Source organism: Mytilus edulis, chromosome 10 (assembly GCF_963676685.1).
Source record: "Mytilus edulis chromosome 10, xbMytEdul2.2, whole genome shotgun sequence".
Taxonomy (NCBI): Eukaryota; Metazoa; Mollusca; class Bivalvia; order Mytilida; family Mytilidae; genus Mytilus; species Mytilus edulis.
Genome location: NC_092353.1, coordinates 59,028,463 through 59,049,489, shown reverse-complemented (window position 1 = coordinate 59,049,489; position 21,027 = coordinate 59,028,463). Strand labels below are relative to the sequence as shown.

General features: G+C 31.7%; 1 protein-coding gene across 8 annotated transcripts in view; it reads left to right on the top strand.

The window, feature by feature from the left end:
- LOC139491560 (uncharacterized) overlaps window positions 1-21,027 on the top strand; it is a 168,038-nt gene that overhangs the window by 71,729 nt on the left and 75,282 nt on the right. For 6 of the 8 annotated variants that reach the window (XM_071279316.1, XM_071279314.1, XM_071279315.1 and 3 more), the window contains exons 14-26: window positions 1,574-2,044; window positions 5,669-5,725; window positions 6,822-6,950; window positions 7,757-8,233; window positions 9,030-9,086; window positions 10,600-11,070; window positions 13,181-13,237; window positions 13,951-14,079; window positions 15,341-15,469; window positions 16,333-16,461; window positions 18,473-18,601; window positions 19,452-19,580; window positions 20,327-20,455. In XM_071279316.1, coding sequence (XP_071135417.1) covers window positions 1,574-2,044; window positions 5,669-5,725; window positions 6,822-6,950; window positions 7,757-8,233; window positions 9,030-9,086; window positions 10,600-11,070; window positions 13,181-13,237; window positions 13,951-14,079; window positions 15,341-15,469; window positions 16,333-16,461; window positions 18,473-18,601; window positions 19,452-19,580; window positions 20,327-20,455 — 2,493 coding nt within the window. The remainder of the gene's footprint in view (window positions 1-1,573; window positions 2,045-5,668; window positions 5,726-6,821; window positions 6,951-7,756; window positions 8,234-9,029; window positions 9,087-10,599; window positions 11,071-13,180; window positions 13,238-13,950; window positions 14,080-15,340; window positions 15,470-16,332; window positions 16,462-18,472; window positions 18,602-19,451; window positions 19,581-20,326; window positions 20,456-21,027) is intronic. The other 2 variants (XM_071279311.1, XM_071279313.1) reach the window with 2 other exon arrangements.

Below are 21,027 nucleotides of genomic sequence, written 5' to 3'. Positions count from 1 at the left end.
GATGATCCAAAATTCCAATAAGTTGTGCCAAGTACGGCTAAGGTAATCCATGCCTGGGATAAGAAAATCCTTAGTTTTTCGAAAATTCAAAGTTTTGTAAACAGGAAATTTATAAAAATGATCACATTATTGATATTCATGTCAACACAGAAGGTATCCCCTCGTAATACCACCAACTGTCCCTAAAAATTAAACAAATAAACAAAACAGATATTGGATAGCGTGTATCACATATGCTCGTGAAGAAAGAATAAGTTCTTGTGTTATTTGACAAAAATCATTGAACAAACTTATAAATACATATTGCCAACAAAAAAACCGCAAAAAGATGGTGATTTTTAAAGGTTTGGCTAGCCATTTAACCAGGTTTAACCCACCATTTTCTTAAATGTCCTGTACCTAGTCAGGAACATGGCAGTTGTCATCAAATATAGTAATTTTCGATGTATATTGACGTATGGTTTTGTTGTAATTCAGTGTTGCTGTTCCTTGTATTCCCTCCTATACTTATAGTTCATTTGTTTCTCTCAGATTTAGTTTGTAACTCGAGTTTGTTTTCTCCCGATTTAGGACTTCTGAACACTAGTACTTTACTGTTTACTGTCAACAAGTGAACAGTTGCGTTGATAAAGTAAAGTGTCAATCAATTCTAACAAACTTATAAATATATCATTATATATTACAAAAAAAAAAAAAAAATCGAAGAAAAAAAAAGGTTTCGTGTTGCTCCTTTTTTTTATAGTTTTTTTACTATTTGTGTTTGTGTCGGTTTTCATTATTGCCCGGGCATTGTAAGTCTGTTCCAACTTATGCGTTAAAACATTCCGTTGATATCAATTTACCTCTCTTTTTGACATATTCGGAATCACAATAGTATTTAGGGATATTTAATAAAAATGTATGTTAGAAGGTAGGAAGAGAAGTTCAATTATTGAAGGTGGGCCATGGGTCTTTTTCAATATGCGTCTATTACACTTATGCAAAATTATCTAAAAAAAAGTTTTTGGTTGTAGGGATATTTTGAAAGTCCCTGCCTACCCTGCATACATTTTGATAGATTAGCCCTTTACGAATAACCATATAGTCAGTTGAAACAAATCCCGAAAAGGACAAATGTAAAAAAGTTCAAAATCAGCATGATTTAAACGAAAAATAAATGAAAATAAAAATAAATGAAAGTCAGCAACATACGGCAATCCTTGACGAACATACCCCTGACTAAGAACAGCCACAATAAGAAGTTTGCGGGATTGATAACGTCTGCGCAACTTTCAACTCTTCCCTTTACCACAGATGGTGGTGTAATTGTAGTAATATACTGTAAGGGACAAAAATAGTTATGAAAGGTACCAGACTTATATAATATTGATACACAAGACGCGCGTGTTTAGTCTACATGAGACCTATCATTAACGCTCAGATCAAAATATCAAGAAAGCAAAACAAGTATAAAGCTGATGAGCATTGATAACCCAAAATTCCAAAGATTTGTGCCAACTACTGCTAAGATAAAAAAAAACAACAAATAAAATCCCCATTAATTGTATCATCTTGTCTAGTTTGAATATTGTAGGCGAGGAGTGTAAGACGACAACCGAGGGCGCAGAATATCGGGGAACGATCAGCGTGACTGTCAGCGGTAGGACCTGTCAGAGATGGGATTCAACTACTCCTCATTATCCTCAAAACTATCCGTTAATACGTAAATATAGACACAACTATTGTCGTAATACAGACGGTGATTCATCACCTTGGTGTTATACAACGGACCCTGATTACCGTTGGGAGTATTGCAATATTCCCTTTTGTCGTGAGTGTAAGACGACATTAGATGGTTCTGATTATCGAGGAACAATCAGCGTATCTGTCAGCAACAAGATCTGTCAGAGATGGGATGTAAAAACTCCTCATCTTCCTAAAAACTTTACGTTCTTGTCAGCATTGAAACATAACTATTGTCGTAATCCAGACGGTGATTCGTCACCTTGGTGTTATACCACAGACCCTGATGACACGTGGGATCGTTGTGATATTCCCTTCTGTAGTAAGTATATATTTTAAATAGCAGAAGTTTAACTATGTTAAAACTCCATCAATCCACTTAAAAGATACGAAAGTAAAACTAGAGTGTGGAGAGATCACATTAATTCATAGAAGAGCGAAATCATGTGCAATTATAGGTTGAGTATGTTGAATCATTCGAAATGCAAATCCATACTAAGTCAATATCAGTCAATCGGAAAGGACATAATCAATGTGTGTATAGATCACACACTACTTCTCGTATGTCAAGATCTAACACAGTGAAAATTATCGAAAGTGAGTTGATACATATAGACACATTAAACAAGTAAATCAATCGAGGGGACCGTATAAATACCTTTCAACGATTATCACAATATTAATCGTTCTTCCGCCTTTATTTGATTGAAGAGTTTTTAGTTTATGGAACTTTTTAAAATGATATTTTTAAGATAAGAAAATTCCTTTTTGTAAAGTTTTTGTTTTTTCTGGTTAATAAAAGGCCTGCAATATTTAAGAAAATCACCGTTTCATAATCATCTTACAAAAAACAGATCAACTTACTATAACTTCAGAAATTTTTCCGATGCTTTCGTTATTTGGAAAACTGTTTGCACCAAAATATTTTTTTTAGCATTTTCAATTTTGACATTCGGAAATGACTGTAACAATTATTGTATATTTCTCCATTTGACTCCAATAGCATTGATACCTGACTGCAAAAGAGAAAAAACCAACCCTGAGGTACATCCTATGTATCAGATTTGTTTCAATTATATTGATTTCATTTACAGGAATGTGCCTTGAAAGCAACTAACTATATTCGTTTGATACCAATTTTCCTGGACTTCGTGGGTACGGGTAAACTAAGAAATTAAATGTTCATTCTAATATGACGTGCTTCTTTCGCTTTTTAAAAAACCCATGCTCTTAATCCAATAATTTTTTTTTTGCCCATGCGTAAATTGACTACTGCAGAATAATGAATTTGATCAAATTGGCATGCATTTGATATATTTCATTAACTTAAAACACTTCTAAACTGTGATGCATTTGTTGTTATTATTTGTAATGTGTTGCAATTAAAAATTGACATATTTGACCTAGATACGTCCGTTCATGCTGGCTGTTCAAACTCCTCCTTCTGAAAAATCACAATGCAAGTCATTTGCTTGTTTACAGACAAAACGTAGTTTCGTGGAAGAGCGTACACAAACCTTCTACACTTATACACATAGGACATAGAAATTACCTTAATTGTCCTAATCAGAATAAAAAATAATTGATGCAAAATATTCTTTATTGTTGTTTTAGCATTGGTCGGCATTATATTCGTGTTATTTTAGCCCTCACTATCGCTCGAGCAAATAAAATCACGAATATAATGCCTTCCCTGGTTAAAACTACATACAAAAAAACTGCACATAAAACTGCATCAATTATTTCTTAAACAAATGACAAATTTTCTATAGACCTGTATGCAGACCTCAGCAAAACCACAAAATTAAATATCCATGAACATACAATTTTTCCTTTATCCATGGTTATTGATACCCACGAAAATAAATGAATCCAGAGTAATATTTAAATGAGTACGCCTGGTTGACAGAAAACCAGTCCTAATGTGAAAATGCAAACGCCTGGTCAATAAATAAACCAGGTGTTATATCCTTATATAAAACAACACTTAATGTAAATCAATGTATTTCCCTAGCTGTGTACTTTTGTGTTTTTGATACAAACGTCTGTAATTTTGCTTAAATTTCTCAATGTTTGACATAAAACTTGAGGCATTAAGAAGCTATATAAATAAGTACATATTAGACAGACACTGGTCCAAATAAGTTTCAGTTGAAGGAAGTTCGCTTGTCATGTTTTCAGTTGAAGGAAGTTCGCTTGTAATGTTTTGGAATTTTAGTCAGATTTTCGGAATCCTTTCGGAATCCTCTGGTTTTATCCATTTGAAAGCCTTAAAAAAAGTCCATTGGCCCCATTTTTTCTCTTTATAAATCTTTAACATGAATCACTATAAGCCATCCGTAAAAGTCTTACAAAATCGTTGTTATCCTTTAATAGTTTTTGAGAACTTAAACTTGTCAATGATAAAGATATGAAAAGGCAAGGGAGAAATTTTCCCGCCAAAGTTTCAATGGCCTAGTATCGAAAACATGCATATTAACCTATACTTTATCTTTACTTTTTTGGTTCCTTTATAAATCCCTTATCGATATACACTAGTGTTATGAAAAGCTTGTTATTTTGAAACTGAGTAGCGAACCTCCTTAAATAAGAACTATGACAAATCTTCGTTCTTGAAAATTAATATCATTTGAACTTAACTATCAATGATAGTACTGCAATTTAACTAGATGATTATATATAAGGAATATATAAAGATCATAAGTCCAAATCTTGCAAACTAATACCAAAGAGCCAAATTTTGAAAAAAATATCCTATAATCCTTAAAACTCAGCATCATGATATACGCCATACCAACAGTTTTACGCTAGTAGAAAAATTCACACCTTCCTTATTTAAATTAACGCCAGGTTTATCACTTCTTTCTACGCCCGTAAGGACTACAAATTTACGTTTCCTGATTCCTTCCGCGTACTTATACGCCTTAAAATATCGTACGGGAAGCCACGATCCTATGGACGACAGTTTTTGAACTTTATACAGTTTGTTCGATTTTACGAGTTTTTTTTTTTTCCTTTTTTATATATTCTTAACACATGTTCCAGTTTTAAATAGTAAAACGGTGGTGTTGCCGCTTGTATAAATTAAAATTCATGTACATGTAAAATCAAACTTCTTTCCGCCATTGTATTTACATTTATTGATATCATATATGAAAATGATCGTTAGAATGTTAATTCTAATACTCGCTGATTTAAAAAAGAGATTTGTATTTTGAATGAAAGTGATAGCAACGGAAAAAAAACTTCTGTCTTACTCTTAGTCACTTCAAAAAACAAAACAAAAAATAGTTACTTTCAACCAATTCTACTTAAATATCGCAAACAATTGGCTACAACCGGATTAAAAATATCATCTAGGTTTTCCAATCTATGTAGGGTAACTTTACACGGATACTTTCTCAAGTTCTTGTAACGAAGAAGTAAAAAGAATCTAATAATCTGATAAAAAATCATATGTAGTTCTACAAAAAAATATAACTTGTCCAAAATCTAAGGGTATCTTTACAAAAAGGTGGACACCTCTATCATTAAGATTAAAATTATACTTTTTATCCTTAAATGTAAACTGTATCTCACTGTAAGAATTTATTTTTGTCTTTATGATTTAAAAAAAAGTTAATAAGCCTGTATGTAGGACAACAATCATGTATTTCATTTCATAATTTGATTTCATCAATCTAGAAAACACAAACAGACTAACATTTCTTCAGTATAGTACAATTTGATTATTTCTAAACGAATAAAGCTGATTAAACGATTTGTTAAAATTTTTATCTGTCACAAATACACTTCGATACTTTGTGTTTGTTATACTTTTTTAAGGGACATATATTTCGAAATCACCTTCCTGTAAAATTTGACTCGTCGTCATATTGTATCTTGCTTTAGACCCGCATATTTGAATTGTTACTCAAGTATTACTGTTACAATACTATTTTTTTAGGTTGTGAAAATGTGGAAACGCAGTATCGAGACCCAACGGATGGCATTTGTAAAGCAAGTAAGTGCTTAATTGTAAGTCAGACACAGCTCAAAAGAAATAAGGTATGACATTTTTAAAATGTATTTTTTTTTCATTTTATCCTCTTACAAATGTATTACGGCAAATTAAAGAAAGACGTTAAGCTGGCAGACAATAAAATTTGTATCACAAATAGTTACTTTATCTGGATATTTTCAGTTATAATTTTACTTTACTGTTCATATTGAAAACATAAATTATACACCATTGTAACATGTGGTTCACACCATTTTCCAGATAAGGCGGGTTTATGAGGGAAAGACAACTCAATGTCACAATTCGGTAAATGTATGCAACAGATTCGAAAGTTGATTAGTATGAATAATTCTAGTTCATTTATATGTTTTGGAGTTTAGTGTGACGTCCATTTTCACTGAACTAGTACACAATTTTATTTGGGGCCGACTGAGGACCCCCTCCGGATGCGGGATTTTCTCGCTATATTGACGACCCATTGTTGACCTTCGACTGTTGTCTGCTCCTTTGGTTGGGTTGTAGTCTCGTTGACATATTCCCCATTTCCATTCTCAATTGTAATCACTATATGAACTATTATTTGTCAAGGATGTTAATGATATAAAAATAATGTCACTTTTTTATGTAAGAATAAATTTTGCAATCTTAAGCTTAAATTTTCCAGGGCTATTCCATTTAAATGTATGTGGTAAGGTAAGCAGAGACTTTCAAAATATCCCTCCGACCAAGAACGATTTTAAGGATTATATGCATAGACGCAAACTGAAAAAAAGGACCAATTACCTACATTCAAAAATTTAACTTCCCTCCACTCAATCAATATATATTTTAATAGTCCTTAATTTTATTTCTAACATTCAAACCTGAGGTATAAAAAGTAATCAATAATCAGACCAGAACTTGAATATTAATAAAAAGAAAATAATGGCATTATGTCTGAGTCAGGTTTTTCCCCATCAAATTAGGGATCAAAATTATTAATATTTGTATATATTTAATAACTTTAAAGGTAATATATATGTTACAATTTGGTTATAACCTCCGGTAGATTACGTATATTTAATATTATAAGAATATATTTTGATTGATTTTTTGACAGTTGGAAGCTACCAGGATCCTTGTTCGACAACTGTAAGCAGTTGTTTCTCTCCTTTAATTTGTGCTTCTGGGACATGTGATTGTGAACCAGCGCATTTCTATAACGAACATGATAATAGCTGTTACCCACGTATGTGTTTATCTTTAAGTTGAGTTGACAAAATTAAGTTCACTTGTTTATTAGTTAATGAAACAAACTCATCAATATACTTTATTTGTAGTAAATAACTTCTATTATATCATTTAGTATTTGGTGATAAAACATTGATAATCATACCACATCTTCATATTTCGGAACGAAATATATTGCATGGTCAAAGTGTTTTTAGTTACGCGTTGCTCAGTCTTTAGTTTTCAAACTTGTGTTTAAAATACTTTTGTTTGTCATGTCGTCGTTTTTGATTTTTGCCCTGGCTGCAGCAAAATGCTAGCTTAGTTATTTGTTGAAGATATAAATGTTTTACCGAGTGAGTCATACGATAAAAAAAGGGATTTTCAAACTCACAAATAGAAAAAGAAACAAGAGCGCAACAAACAGCCAGCACTGAATTACAGGCTTCTGACTTTATAAAGGCACATGTAGAAGGGAACAACGTTCAGCTCTAAACTCTTTTCCTAACCTGAGATAATGCCGATTAAAGGCGAAAAAGTACGAATAAAAAAAACAACGTCGAAAAACTGAAAATGGCATAACACATAAGATCGGCACAACACAGCCTGTAATTTTGAATCAAATAAAGCTGAAAATACAGCTACAAGGTCAACAATATTATATTATCTTACAAATAAATTGAACAACAAAAAAACTATTATACAATCTTTACGACGACGGATCAATTTATGTATGATAGATAACATTATTAGGTTTCAATTCACAGTTAAAAAAGACAGTTATTGACATCAATTATATTACCTTTGTTAGTTTGAATATTGCAGGCGATGAGTGTAAGAGCACAGATAAAGGTACTGAATATCGAGGGGCAATCAACGTAACTGATGAAGGCAGGACCTGTCAGAGGTGGGATTCAACTACTCCTCATTATCCTACAAACTATACATTAGTAGATACATTTAAACACAACTTTTGTCGTAACCCAACTGATAGCGATAAGAGCAGACCTTGGTGTTACACCATTGACCCTAATGAGCGTTGGGAGTATTGCACTATTCCTTATTGTCTTGAGTGTAAAAAGACAGCAAAAGGTACTGAATATCTAGGAACGATCAGCGTTACCCGAAGCAACAGGAACTGTCAGAGGTGGGATTCAACTACTCCTCATCATCCTGAAAACTTTACAGTGTTATCCAGATTTAAACACAACTATTGTCGAAATTTTTACGATCATTCAACACCTTGGTGTTATACCATGGATCCTGATGAAAAATGGGAATATTGCAATATTCCCTTTTGTGGTAAGTATAAACGGTACAATTGTAATTTCTAACACTCGTTTTTTTTCAAAAGTAAGTTATATTTGTCTTAAAGGTGGGGGCAACAAAATGCAACTTCTGATTTACTCAGAGTCACTTCAAGTGTCATATGATAGGTTACTTTAAACTAATCAACTTGAAAACCGCAATCAATCGAAATAAAAAAATCTCTGGTTCAATATCTGTGAATAGGTTATTTTACATGGACACCATCTGAAGTTTTTGCCACGGGAAAGTTTCAACCAATTACACTTAAAAAAATTCCTTAAAAAATTAGATAAAAATCAAGTTGAATAATTATGGTCTGGTAACCAGAAAAAAAATCAGCAGGTATTTCCACAGAATGATGAAACATCTAAAATTTCAATGAAACTGATAATATTTTGTACCGATTATGTAACTCACTGTAAGAGAGACGGTATCCGATAAGATTCGAAGACATAATAAGCCTGTTCGACATCAGTTTCTCTTTAAGGAAAAGACAAACTAGGAAATACAAGCAACACTTATCTTTCAAAGAAAGATATCTATAATATGTTTAGAATCAGTAAATATTTTTTGAAGTACAAGAACACTTTGTTTCTTAGAGATTGTGATCCCTCATTTCAGGGTAAATATATCAACATCACCTTACTCTTCTAATCGACTCAATGTAATTTGATTTAAACCAATATATTATTGTCTATAAGTCATTTGAAAAAAAATCGTGTTATATGTTCATTCCTAAAAAAAGAGTATAGAAAGACATGCTTTACACAATTGCCCTGTTTTGTTTCAGATTGTCAAGATCCCAGAATGCAATTTCGCGACCCAATGGATGACATTTGTAAAGCAAGTAGGTATTTGATTATAATTATAACAAAACTAAAAAGCAAATGAGGTAAAACATGTATAAAATATCATGTGATTTATTTGTATTTTTATGCTGTGAAAGATTTAATTTGGCCTTGACTTTGACATCTTAGTAAGGCTTATTTTTGAAATGGATAAACATGCATAATGCAATCCAGGAAGCTAGAAATGGTAGCCTTTTCTTCAATTATTTTAGCCATAGTGTAAATGTGGATGTGTATATATAAAAACAAGGATGTGGTATGATTGCCAATGAGACAACTCTCTACAAGTGACCAAAATAACACAAATATTATAGGTCACCGTACGGCCTTCAACAATGAGAAAATCCCATACCGCATAGTCAGCTATACAAGGCACCGAAATGGCAATGTAAAACAATTCAATTGAGAAAACCTGCGGCCTAATTTACCTAAAAAATGAACAAAAGACAAATATGCAACATATAAACAAACGACAACCACTAGATTACAGGCTCCTGTATACGGACAGGCACATACATACAGAATGTGGCGGGGTTAAACATGTTAGCGGGATCCCAACCATCCCCCTAACCTGGGACAGTGGTATAAAAGTACAACATAAGAATGAACTATACAAATCAGTTGAAAAAGGCTTAACTCGACAGACTGACAAAAATACAATTGGACATTTTATTTCGAAGCTAAGACATTCTCGCATATGTGGTCATAATTTCTAGTTACGAAGTAAAATTATTTTTTCACAAATTACACCCAGAAAATCATTTTTCTAATGCTACACATGCTTCACGGAGTAAAAGATTTCTTTTTCATACAATAAGTTATTTGAACTCTTATTATTTATGTATGTGCCTGTCCCAAGTCAGGAGCCTGTAGTTCAGTGGTTGTCGTTTGTTTATGTGTTACATATTTTTTTTTCGTTCATTTTTTTTATATAAATAAGGCCGTTAGTTTTCTCGTTTGAATTGTTTTACATTGTCTTATCGGGGCCTTTTATAGCTGACTATGCGGTATGGGCTTTGCTCATTGTTGAAGGCCGTACGGTGACCTATAGTTGTTAACTTCTGTGTCATTATGGTCTGTTGTCTCATTGGCAATCATACCACATCTTCTTTTTTATATCTTAGTTCTGTGCATACTTTTCATAGCTGCCTACTTTTAAATCATAACAAGTGTTAATAAATTTGGTCACTTGTTAAAAATTGAAACATATCCAATATCACTGCACAGAGATATTTTGAAAAAAAACCACTACTTTCTTGTTTTTACTTTAATGGCGCTTTATGAGTATCAACATCATTGAAGCCCATAGTTCTGATTTTACCAAATATTCCTGTGTGATTAAGGATTTTGACTTAAATTTATTGGTAATCACATTATCTGTTGTTTTTTCTATACGATTAAAACACCAGGTCTTATTACTAAATACATAGCAATCTAAGGTAGCAATATACTGTAATGCAAAGAAAACTATCCTCATCAGTTATATCATCTTCTGCAATTGGAATTTTGTAGGCGAGGAGTGTAAGACAACAGCCGAGGGAACGGAATATCGAGGAACAATTAGTGTGACTAGCAGCGGTAGGACCTGTCAGAGATGGGATTCAACTACTCCTCATTATCCTCAAAACTATCCGTCCGTTCGTAAATATAGACACAACTATTGTCGTAATCCAGACAGTGATTCCTCGCCTTGGTGTTATACAACGGACCCTGATGACCGTTGGGAGTATTGCAATATTCCCTTTTGTCGTGAGTGTAAGACGACATCAGCAGGTAGTGAATATCGAGGAACAATCAGCGTAACTGTCACCAACACGATCTGTCAAAGGTGGGATGAAAAAACTCCTAATCCTCCTAACAACTTTACGTTCGTATCAGCATTTAAACATAACTATTGTCGTAATCCAGACGGTGAATCCTCACCCTGGTGTTATACCACGGACCCTGATGACGAATGGAATTATTGTAATATTCCCTTCTGTGGTATGTAAAGATGTTTAATCACAGTAGTTTTTCTATGTTAAAACCTACTAAATAAACCCAAAAGAAACGAATTAGGAGATAACAACATTGTATTTTAACATGTTTAAGATCCGACGGCATCAATTGATAATATTGTTATCTCCATTAAAACAAAACTGACAGAAAAAAAACGTCAAATCCTATATAAAAAATCTGTCATACGTTATCTGCTCGTGCGCGTACATTCTTAATGAAGACGTTATCCATGAAAAATGGTGACGTTATCCATTAAAAAAACCCTGAACAAACGATGGTGAATTAGAATGTAAAACTAAAATGGAAAGGAATCACGCAAACTCAAAGAAGAGCGAAACAAGGTGCAATGATATGGTAAGCGTCTCCTTCTGTGTTGCATCAGCCGATATGGAAATACATACAAAGTCAATATGGCACAATCGAGAAGGGAACATAATCAATGTGTGTATAGATCAGACACCTATTCTGGTATCTCAAAATCTATCACAGTGAAACGTATCGCAAATGAGTTGGGACAAAGTCAAATTAGATTTGTAATTCAATGAAAGGGATTGTATAATTTATTCATTTCAATTAACGTAGCTTTGTTAGAAGAGTTTGTTTATTAAATTCTTTAATATTATCTTTTTACGATTAGCAAACACACATTTTTGTTACATTTTGTGAAGTAAATATAAATAGTTTGAAAAAAAAATATTTCAGAAAACCATTCTTCTTTTGACGAAATTAAGTAACTATGACTTCAGACAAATTTCAATGTTTTCATTATTTTTAAAATTGCTACAATGTTGGTTTTTTTTTCAAAATAAAAATAATTGACATAATATAACTGATTTGTCCATTGGAAACCAATAGCATTAACACATGACTCCAAAAGCAAACACTGAAGAACCTTTTATGTATCAGAATTATTTCAATTGAATTTATTCCATCTACACACATGTGGCTATAAAGCAAAATATCCTCTTATTCGGTAAAGAGGAGGAATAACGACAGAAATTGATACTTTAAATTTGTATTTAGGTCACTACAATGAAGTATTTAACGAACAAATATTTCTAACAACACAAAACATATTTGTTTTGCATCTTTATTCTTTAGAATTTTCGTTAAATCAGTACATTTACCGAACTGCCCCTTCGACTGTTTCATGACATTTTGAATGATTCGCCTTACGGTGGTGCTTGTATTGCAAGTGGAAACGTCAATAATTTCAATTAAAGTTATACATATTATCAGACTCACTCTAAGAAAGTAAATCTACTTATAGATTTCAAGTTATAAAAAACCTGTGCGGCAGCAGTTACAAAATCTTCATTTACTTCGTCACAGTCAAATTAGAAAACACATGCAAAAATAATCTTTCTTTTGTCTGATGCTTGGTCCGTTTCTGTGTGTGTTACATTGTAGTGTTGTGTCGTTGTTCTCCTCTTATGTTTGGTGCATTTCCGTCAGTTTTAGTTTGTTACCCCGATTTTGTTTTTTGTCCATGGATGTATGAGTTTGAACAGCGGCATACTACTGTTGCCTTTATTTAGAATAGTACAATTATTTCATAAACTAATTTTGTTTAAACTCAGTAATATTTATTTTAATAAATATACGCTAAATTCTTTGTGTTTATTGTCCTTTAGTTTAAGGCAGATAGGTCGAAATCCCCTTCCTGTCAACATCAGCTCGAAGTCATATTGTGAAAAAAAAAACGGAAAAAATGTTCAATTGGTTAAAAATTACAAACGGAAAGTCCCTATTTAAATGGCAATCAAAAGCTCAAATACACCAAACGATTATTTACCATAAGCATTGGATTCAGATAAACATAAACCATTTTTAATCATGAAAAAAGTTTTAAGAGACATGCTCAACATACTGTGGTTTCTTTTATTTTTTAGGATATCAATTTTCAAGAATTAAAGAAAACTAACATGTTCGTGGTTATTCAATTTTCTTGTTATTGCCAACAATTTGTTACTCGTTGAAAGTTTAATTCGGGGTTCACCTGTATCCTAAAAAAAATCACGAAAATTGTTATTCAACTAATAATAATGTATCAACAATATAAGCCCTCATTCAATAATTTGATTTGTGTTTTTAGATTGTGAAGATCCCGAAACGCAGTATCGTGACCCAGTAGATACCATTTGTAAAGCAAGTAAGTATTGAATTGTAATTCCACCACAACCAAAAACAACATGAGGTATTAAGTGTATAAGATGTGATGTAACTAAGTCTCATAAACAAAGTTGGGAAATTTATTGTTTTCATTTTTCATTCTTATTATTATTCTTCTTCTTCTATTTCTTGGACTAACAATGTTTCGTTTTTGCATTTTGTGGGTATTTATAGGGGCTTAATAGGTGAGGGGTTTACAAAATATAACCTCTATCCATATATATCATTGTATATTCTTGTATGGAACAATAAAACAAATAGATTGAAATATATCACACCTCTTTCTTTCTAAAAACTTGTAAACGGTCGAGATTCCCACCTCGAAACCATAAATATTCTTGTATGGGACAGTAAAACAAATCAAATGATACGAAGAGGGTGGATATCGCTACCGTTTACAAGTTCTTAAACAGAAAGTGTTGGGGTTAAAATGGAGATATGCAATTGAAATTCATAACAACTCATGACCCTCACAAAGACCCTCATACATGTAACATGTGATTCAAAAAGATTGTTAGCAATGCTAGGTTTAGGTAAATAATAAGGTGATTCATTTTGTAAGAATAAGGTGTAAGAAAATTGTAGTGAGGAATTAACAAAATGTTAAAGATAATCTCATTTTATTGATAATATAAATTTTTGATAAATTAATGCAAGTTCAAATGATTAAATCTTGATTGCCTTTTTTTACAGTTGGAAGATACACAGAACCTTGTTCGACAGCCGTAACCAGTTGCTACTCTCCCCTTGTATGTGCTTCTGGTTTATGTGAATGTGAAACAAATAATTACTACATTGCAGAAGACAATACCTGCAATGCATGTAGGTGTTTTATTATTAAAGTTTAAGGAATTTAGTATGAAAAAATTCCTAATTTATTCAAAAAGTCGAATCGGGCAAAAACTTTCAATTCTCTAGGGATAATTCAGTTGAAAAAAACCCTATAGGACGATGCTATAAACTGATAAATTGCATTCATATTTTTATGCCACACCTACGATAGTAGAGGGGCATTATGTTTTCTGGTCTATATGTCCGTTCGTCTGTCTGTCTATCTGTTCGTTCGTCCGTCCCTTCGTCCGTTCGTCCCGCTTCAGATTAAAGTTTTTTGTAAAGGTAGTTTTTCGATGAAGTTGAAGTCCAATCAACTTGAAACTTAGTACACATGTTCCTTATGATATGATCTTTCTAATTTTAATGCCAAATAAGAGTTTTGACCCAAATTTCAATGTCCACTGAACATAGAAAATAATAGTGCGAGTGGGGCATCCGTGTACTGGGGACACATTCTTGTTTTAAATTTCAGCATACAAATGTTGCTGCCAGACTTTTCAATACAACTAATGTACTTCCTATTGTTTAGTGGTTTGACTATATATTGATGAGTTGAACATATGCGCCTTTACTTAATATCTTCCACCAAATTCTTTTATTCACCTAGGAATAATAATATGAGAAGAAGGCAACGCGCAATTTTACGTTTTTGATCTGCACTTCTGCTTCTTTGGTTATTAAAAAAACACAATAGTGTAAACTGTTCATAAAAATAAAAATATGTAGTATGCTAGCAAATGAGACAAACATCCACCAAAGTTGAAAATAACCATGGATATAAGCGGTAAAAATCAACTGAACAGCCTTTAATAATGAGAAAAACCAATACGGTAAAGTCGGCTGTTTAAGACCACAACATGAAAAACAATTAAATTGAAAATATTAGCAACCTATTTATAACAAAACATTTTTTCAAAATGAAAAATATCACTGCCAACACATAGCACCTGGGACTGTAATGCATATTGATTGTGTGGTAAAATATGGACACTCAATAAAAAAATATTTTCTCCATTCAGACCATCACATTATGTTTTACTACAATTTGTTTTTGAAATGCAAGGTTCAAGTGATTATCAAGAAACTGGAATTTCTTTTATTCATGTTGTAAGAGTGATAAAAAAAAGTGATTTTATATCCATTTTGAAATGGTTTATATGATATAATATAACAAATAAAGACTTTAAATAATCTTAAAACGTAATGCAACATGAAAGAATTAATTCATGAATGCGTTTATTTTTTACAGTTGGCAGATACAATGAACCTTGTTCGACATCAGTAACCAGTTGTTACTCTCCCCTTATGTGTGCCTCTGGTGTTTGTAAATGTGAAACAGAACATTACTACAACGCAGCTGACAATTCATGCAACAAACGTAGGTGTTTATTATCAAAGTTAAAAGAATAAAATATGACCAAATTCATAATAAATCAAAAATGGAAATGTATTGAAAATTCAAAATTCCTTTTAAATTATATTAATTCTGCTGAAATAAGGTGTAGGATAGGATTATATTGCATTCATATTTTTCGTTCATTTTGGCCCACACATATTGTCGTCAAACTTTTCAGTATGAATTTGATTTTGTAACATAAGTTTATGTTCGCCTTTTTACCATCTTACAACTTGTTTTTATATTTCATCTTTGAGTAATATTATGCTTAGAAAACAACGTGTATAATTTCAGGTTTTTAGTTTGTAATTATGTTATGAAATAACAGTGCAAACTGTATCAGTTGTACAAGACTTTGAGAAAACTACTGGACAATATATATAATAACATGTATGTCCAGTGAAGGATTGTTTTAAAGATAGACCATATTCTTTTTTAAAAGATATTTAAATGTGTAATTTTGCCAAAAAAAAAAGATAAAATTACTAGTCATTTGCTCCAGTAATACATATCTCTTGACTTAATTAAACTATTTTCAATTGGTCTTTGCCAAATGTCTGATGAACAGTAAAATGACTGCTGTATAAGTGTCTATATTAAGCACAGGAAACTTTCATGTATATTGTGTGTTAAAATAGGGATAAGCAATTAAAATTTATATAGTCTCCGGTATAAAGACAGTCGTTGAATGCTTTTTCTTCTAGTTGTTTTGCATTGTTCAATCAATGAGTGATTATCAGTTTGAGTAATTGTGAAAGTTTTCAAATTTAATTTTCGAAAATTTTCAATTATGTAAATTTAAATGCAACTTTAATCAATTAAATCATGATTGCCTTTTCTTACAGTTGGAAGATATAAAGAATCTTGTTCGACAGCAGCAACCAGTTGTTACTCTCCCCTCATGTGTGCCTCTGGTTTATGTGAATGTGAAACAAACCATTACTACAATGCAGATCACAATACCTGCAACCCATGTAGGTGTTTATTACTAAAGTTGGAAGGATAAAATATGACAATAACATCATTTATTCGAAATACGTTAATTATATTTATAAACCTTTAGGACGATGTTATATTGCCTTCACCTGTATCGTCAATTTAGGTAAACAATTTACTTTTTCCTACCACTTTTGAGCTAAACATTAGCGATTTATGATTGAGGGCTATTCCAGAAAAAAATGTATGGGGGGAGGGGGGGGGGGGTGTTGGAAGGCACATTATATTAATAATACATGGGTGATGGCTATCAGAGCAACTTTTCACACTATAATGCACTATAATTCTCAATTACAATTGTCTGGGTGGCGGGTGCTGACAAAAACTGCCTTCTAACCCCCCCCCCCCCCATACATTTTTTTCTGGAATAGCTATAAAGCTATAAAACAGGTTGAATCCACCATTTTCTACATAAGAAAATGCCTGTATAAAATCAGAAATATAACAGTTGATATCCATTCGTTTGATGCGTTTGAGATTTTAATTTTGCCATTAGATTAGAGAATTTCTGTTTTAAATTTTTTTCTCAGAGTTTACTATTTTGTGATTTTACTTTTTTATATATAGTTATACAAGTTTTGTCAAATTTTCTTAGCTCATTTAGGTCAATGTTTCTTTGAGCTATTGCCATTGTAAAGAAAAAAAAGAAAAACCTTGAACGTACGCTTTTTTCATGTCTGTTTATGCTGTTGCCAACAAATTAATGACATGAATACAGGAGGACAATTTTATACTTATTATAAAAAGTGTCATACAAATAGACATTTGTCTATACTGTTATTGTCTATCCTGTAACAATGGTTAAACCTAGTACCTTTTTTCATTTTTTGAATTTCCTCTTTTTTTTAAGTGAAGTACAAAAACTTGCTCTTTCGTTTTTTTTACAAAAGAAATTATCTGGTAGCCTTATCTAATTTTTTAAAAAGCAATCACAGCCTTTTAGCATCGATTAGTTAAAACTACTAAATTAACTCATCATAGATACCAGGATTGAAATGAAGGTTTAAAATTGGTTGACATATTTTTTGGAAACATTCAATTTTTGTTTATAGAAGCTCCTCTAGGTTGCCACTTTCCCGAAGTGCGTCCTTTTGTCTAATGTTGTCAGAATGGCCACCCGACCTCTTAAACTAATTTGTTGGAAAAAATTTGTATGTAAATTTAATCATCACTCATACTGCTTTTCCCACTCCCAATTTTACTCAACGTAACACATGTTTTTATATCTGTGGAACTATAAACGTCTCTATCACATATGTTATTGTTATTGTATTGTACACTGACGACCAAGGTGTAGGAAAACTTTCAAAAGTACATATTTGAGGTTGAAAATACATCAGATTAAATTGTGCTGTTAAAAAATCTGTATTGAAATCTTGAAGCTTATTATCGGCGGAGCAATAGCCTTTTTTTTTTACAAAAATGCCTTATGGAACAAATGAGCCGTAAGTTCACATTTATTTAATTCGGTTTCACCAGTCGGTACAGAGACTTTTCGGAAATATCTATTGATCAGCATAATTGTGTTTGTATAGTAATAAATGGTAAAAGAAGAGCGGTTTCCTATTTTATCTATGAAATAATAGATTGATAAACAGACAAAGCGTGCAAGTTCTTATTTTAGTCTGTACTTATGTTTTTTTCTAAATAAGAGAAAACAATAGTGCGAACTGTTACACTGCATACATATAGCACGTGGAACTATCATGCATATGGTGAGGTAAAATAGGGAAACGCTATTAAAATGCATAAGAGCTTATCTATATCAAGATTGTCATATAAGTTTTTTTTTTCTAGAAATAAAAGTTTCAAGTAAATATCAAGTTACTTGTTTTTTTTATTCAAATTGTTAGAGTGAATAATTGAGGAAATACCCTTTTTGGAAACGTAAATATATTTTAATCTAATTGAAAAAGATTTTAAATTATTCAAACTTAATTCATCATCAAATATGATAAACATTTATTTCATGAATGCTTTTTTTCACAGTTGGAAGATACGAAGAAACTTGTTCGACAGCAGTAAGCAGTTGTTTCTCCCCCCTTAGTTGTGCATCTGGTTTATGTCGATGTGGAACAAATCACTACTACAACGCAGATTATAATACCTGTAACCCATGTAAGTGATAATATTTAATTGGAAAGAATGAAGTGTTACATAATTCATCATGTCTTAAAAAAAGCAAGCAAACATTCAGCAAGCTAATATATTTTAAGGGACAAGTTGAACGACGCCTACGGGTGCGGGAGTTTCTCGCTACATGGAAGACCCATTGGTGGCCTTCGGCTGTTGTCTGCCCTATGGTCATGTTGTTTTTGTCACATTCCCCATTTCAATTTTTACATTTTAGAATTTCTCACGAAAATATATTCATTCTTAAAAAGATGAACCTGTAAGACATACATGTATAGGGCTAGACTTTATCATGTTTATTGTATTCACATTTTACATCAATTTTAGCCTACACATATTTCAAACAGACTTTCCCGTACAATCATTGGACGTAATATTAGTCAGCTCATTGAATATACAGTAAATATATGTGCGCATTTAAGTCCTACAAATAACTACTATTGGTTCACTTGAGTACTCGTAACAGTATACTTAGAAGACATCTCATGGACATTAAATGTTTTGTCCTGCTCTTATCTTCCTTTTATATCTTAAGAAAAACAATATCATCAACTGTAAAATTGTCTGAACATAGCACAGGAAACTTTCATGTTTGGTAAAATAATGATACGCAATAAAAATTGTTAAAACTGTTTTAAATGCTACAAAATTTTATCATTAAGGGTTGAAATTATTTCCAAAATACAAGATTTTAAATGTTCTTTTTAGAGTGATTGATTGGGGGTTATCGAGTTTGACAACGGCTTAAATGGTATATTTAATTGACAAAGATTTTGAATTACCAAAAACTAAATTTAACATCAAACAATTGAATAATGATTGTTTTTTCTTACAGTTGGAAGTTACAAAGAACCTTGTTCTGCAACAGTAACCAGTTGCTACTCTCCCCTTGTATGTGCTTCTGGTTTATGTGAATGTGAAACAAATTATTACTACAATGCAGATGACAATACCTGCAAACCATGTAAGTGTTCTATTATAAAAAATTAAAAGAATTAAATTCAGCAAAATTCATTATGTACGCAAAAGAGCAAAACAAGCGAAATTTCTCACTTCCTTAATTTGAAAATATGTTTATTCTCCTACAGAAAACTACACATCGGGTATAGTTTGTAACAACTAGTATAGTTAGTTAGAAGAAGTCTGTGTTGTAATTCTTTGTTTTGGCATTGCTGATCTAATATGCCTTTTGTTTTATTAACTTTGAAGATATATTTCATCAACAGTGTTACAATATATTTTACTGAAATTTCTCCCATCAAATTTGAACATGCTGTAGTTTTGATTTGATTTTTTATTGTCGTTCGTACAGGAACTTTATTTCAAAGCTACAAGATAAAACATTTGCAGACGTTCTATCGTTTGTTTTAATTGCAAAAAGTTATCTTACATGTAGCGTAAAAAAGTCTTTAATAGTCTGAAGCATATTATTGCTGTCAATTTATACATTTAATAATGTTATTTCTAATATATATATAAGAGCTTATCTAAAGGATGATATGCTTTTTCCTTCAAGATTTGTCGCAATGCAATGTTTAAAAAAATGTTAAGGTAACTGAAGGTACTTTTATTTATTTTGTAAGAATGATTTATTCAGGGATTATGAATTCTAGAAATACTGAAACTGTTTTAATCGAATCGACATAGGTTGTAAATTGTCTAAAAACTAAATTGTAAATCCAATAATTAATCATGATTCCTATTTTACAGTTGGAAGATACACAGAACCTTGTTCGACAGCAGTAACCAGTTGTTACTCCCCCCTTACATGTGAAACTGGTTTATGTGAATGTGAAACACATCATTACTACAAGGCAGATGATAATACCTGCAACGCTTGTAGGTGTTTATTATTGAGGTTTGAATATTGAAGCATGTCGACATTATTCATTATCTAGCAAAACTTCCTGTTTGTTGTACCAGACATTGTACAATTTCATGTTTTGATTTGATATGGCTTTATACTAGTATTTCAATGTATAAGTAAGACTAGTTTATTGCACCAAAGTACTACCGTTCATCTATATCATCATATGTTTTTTTTTAGGCACATTTTCCTGTAAATCTTTTAAGCTAAATATTTGGTCTGTATGGTATGATTAAACATACTATTACTATTAACTGACATATTTAAATCGTGCGAACATTCCTGAAACTATTTGTTGATAAAAAGTTGGTAATAATAAATACGTTTTGAGGTTATTGTTAAAACAAATGTCATTACCATGCTTGTCTCTTTGAACAATTAGATATTTGTAAATTTACAAGCTTTATATTGGTTATATGATGACGAGTTTAAACATGTATACGCTTTTTTGAGCTGTCTTACGCATACTTCTTTGTTTATATAGTTTTTAGAAAATTTTTCTTTCTTTCATTTTGTAACAGATTTTTATTTAGAGACTTCCAAT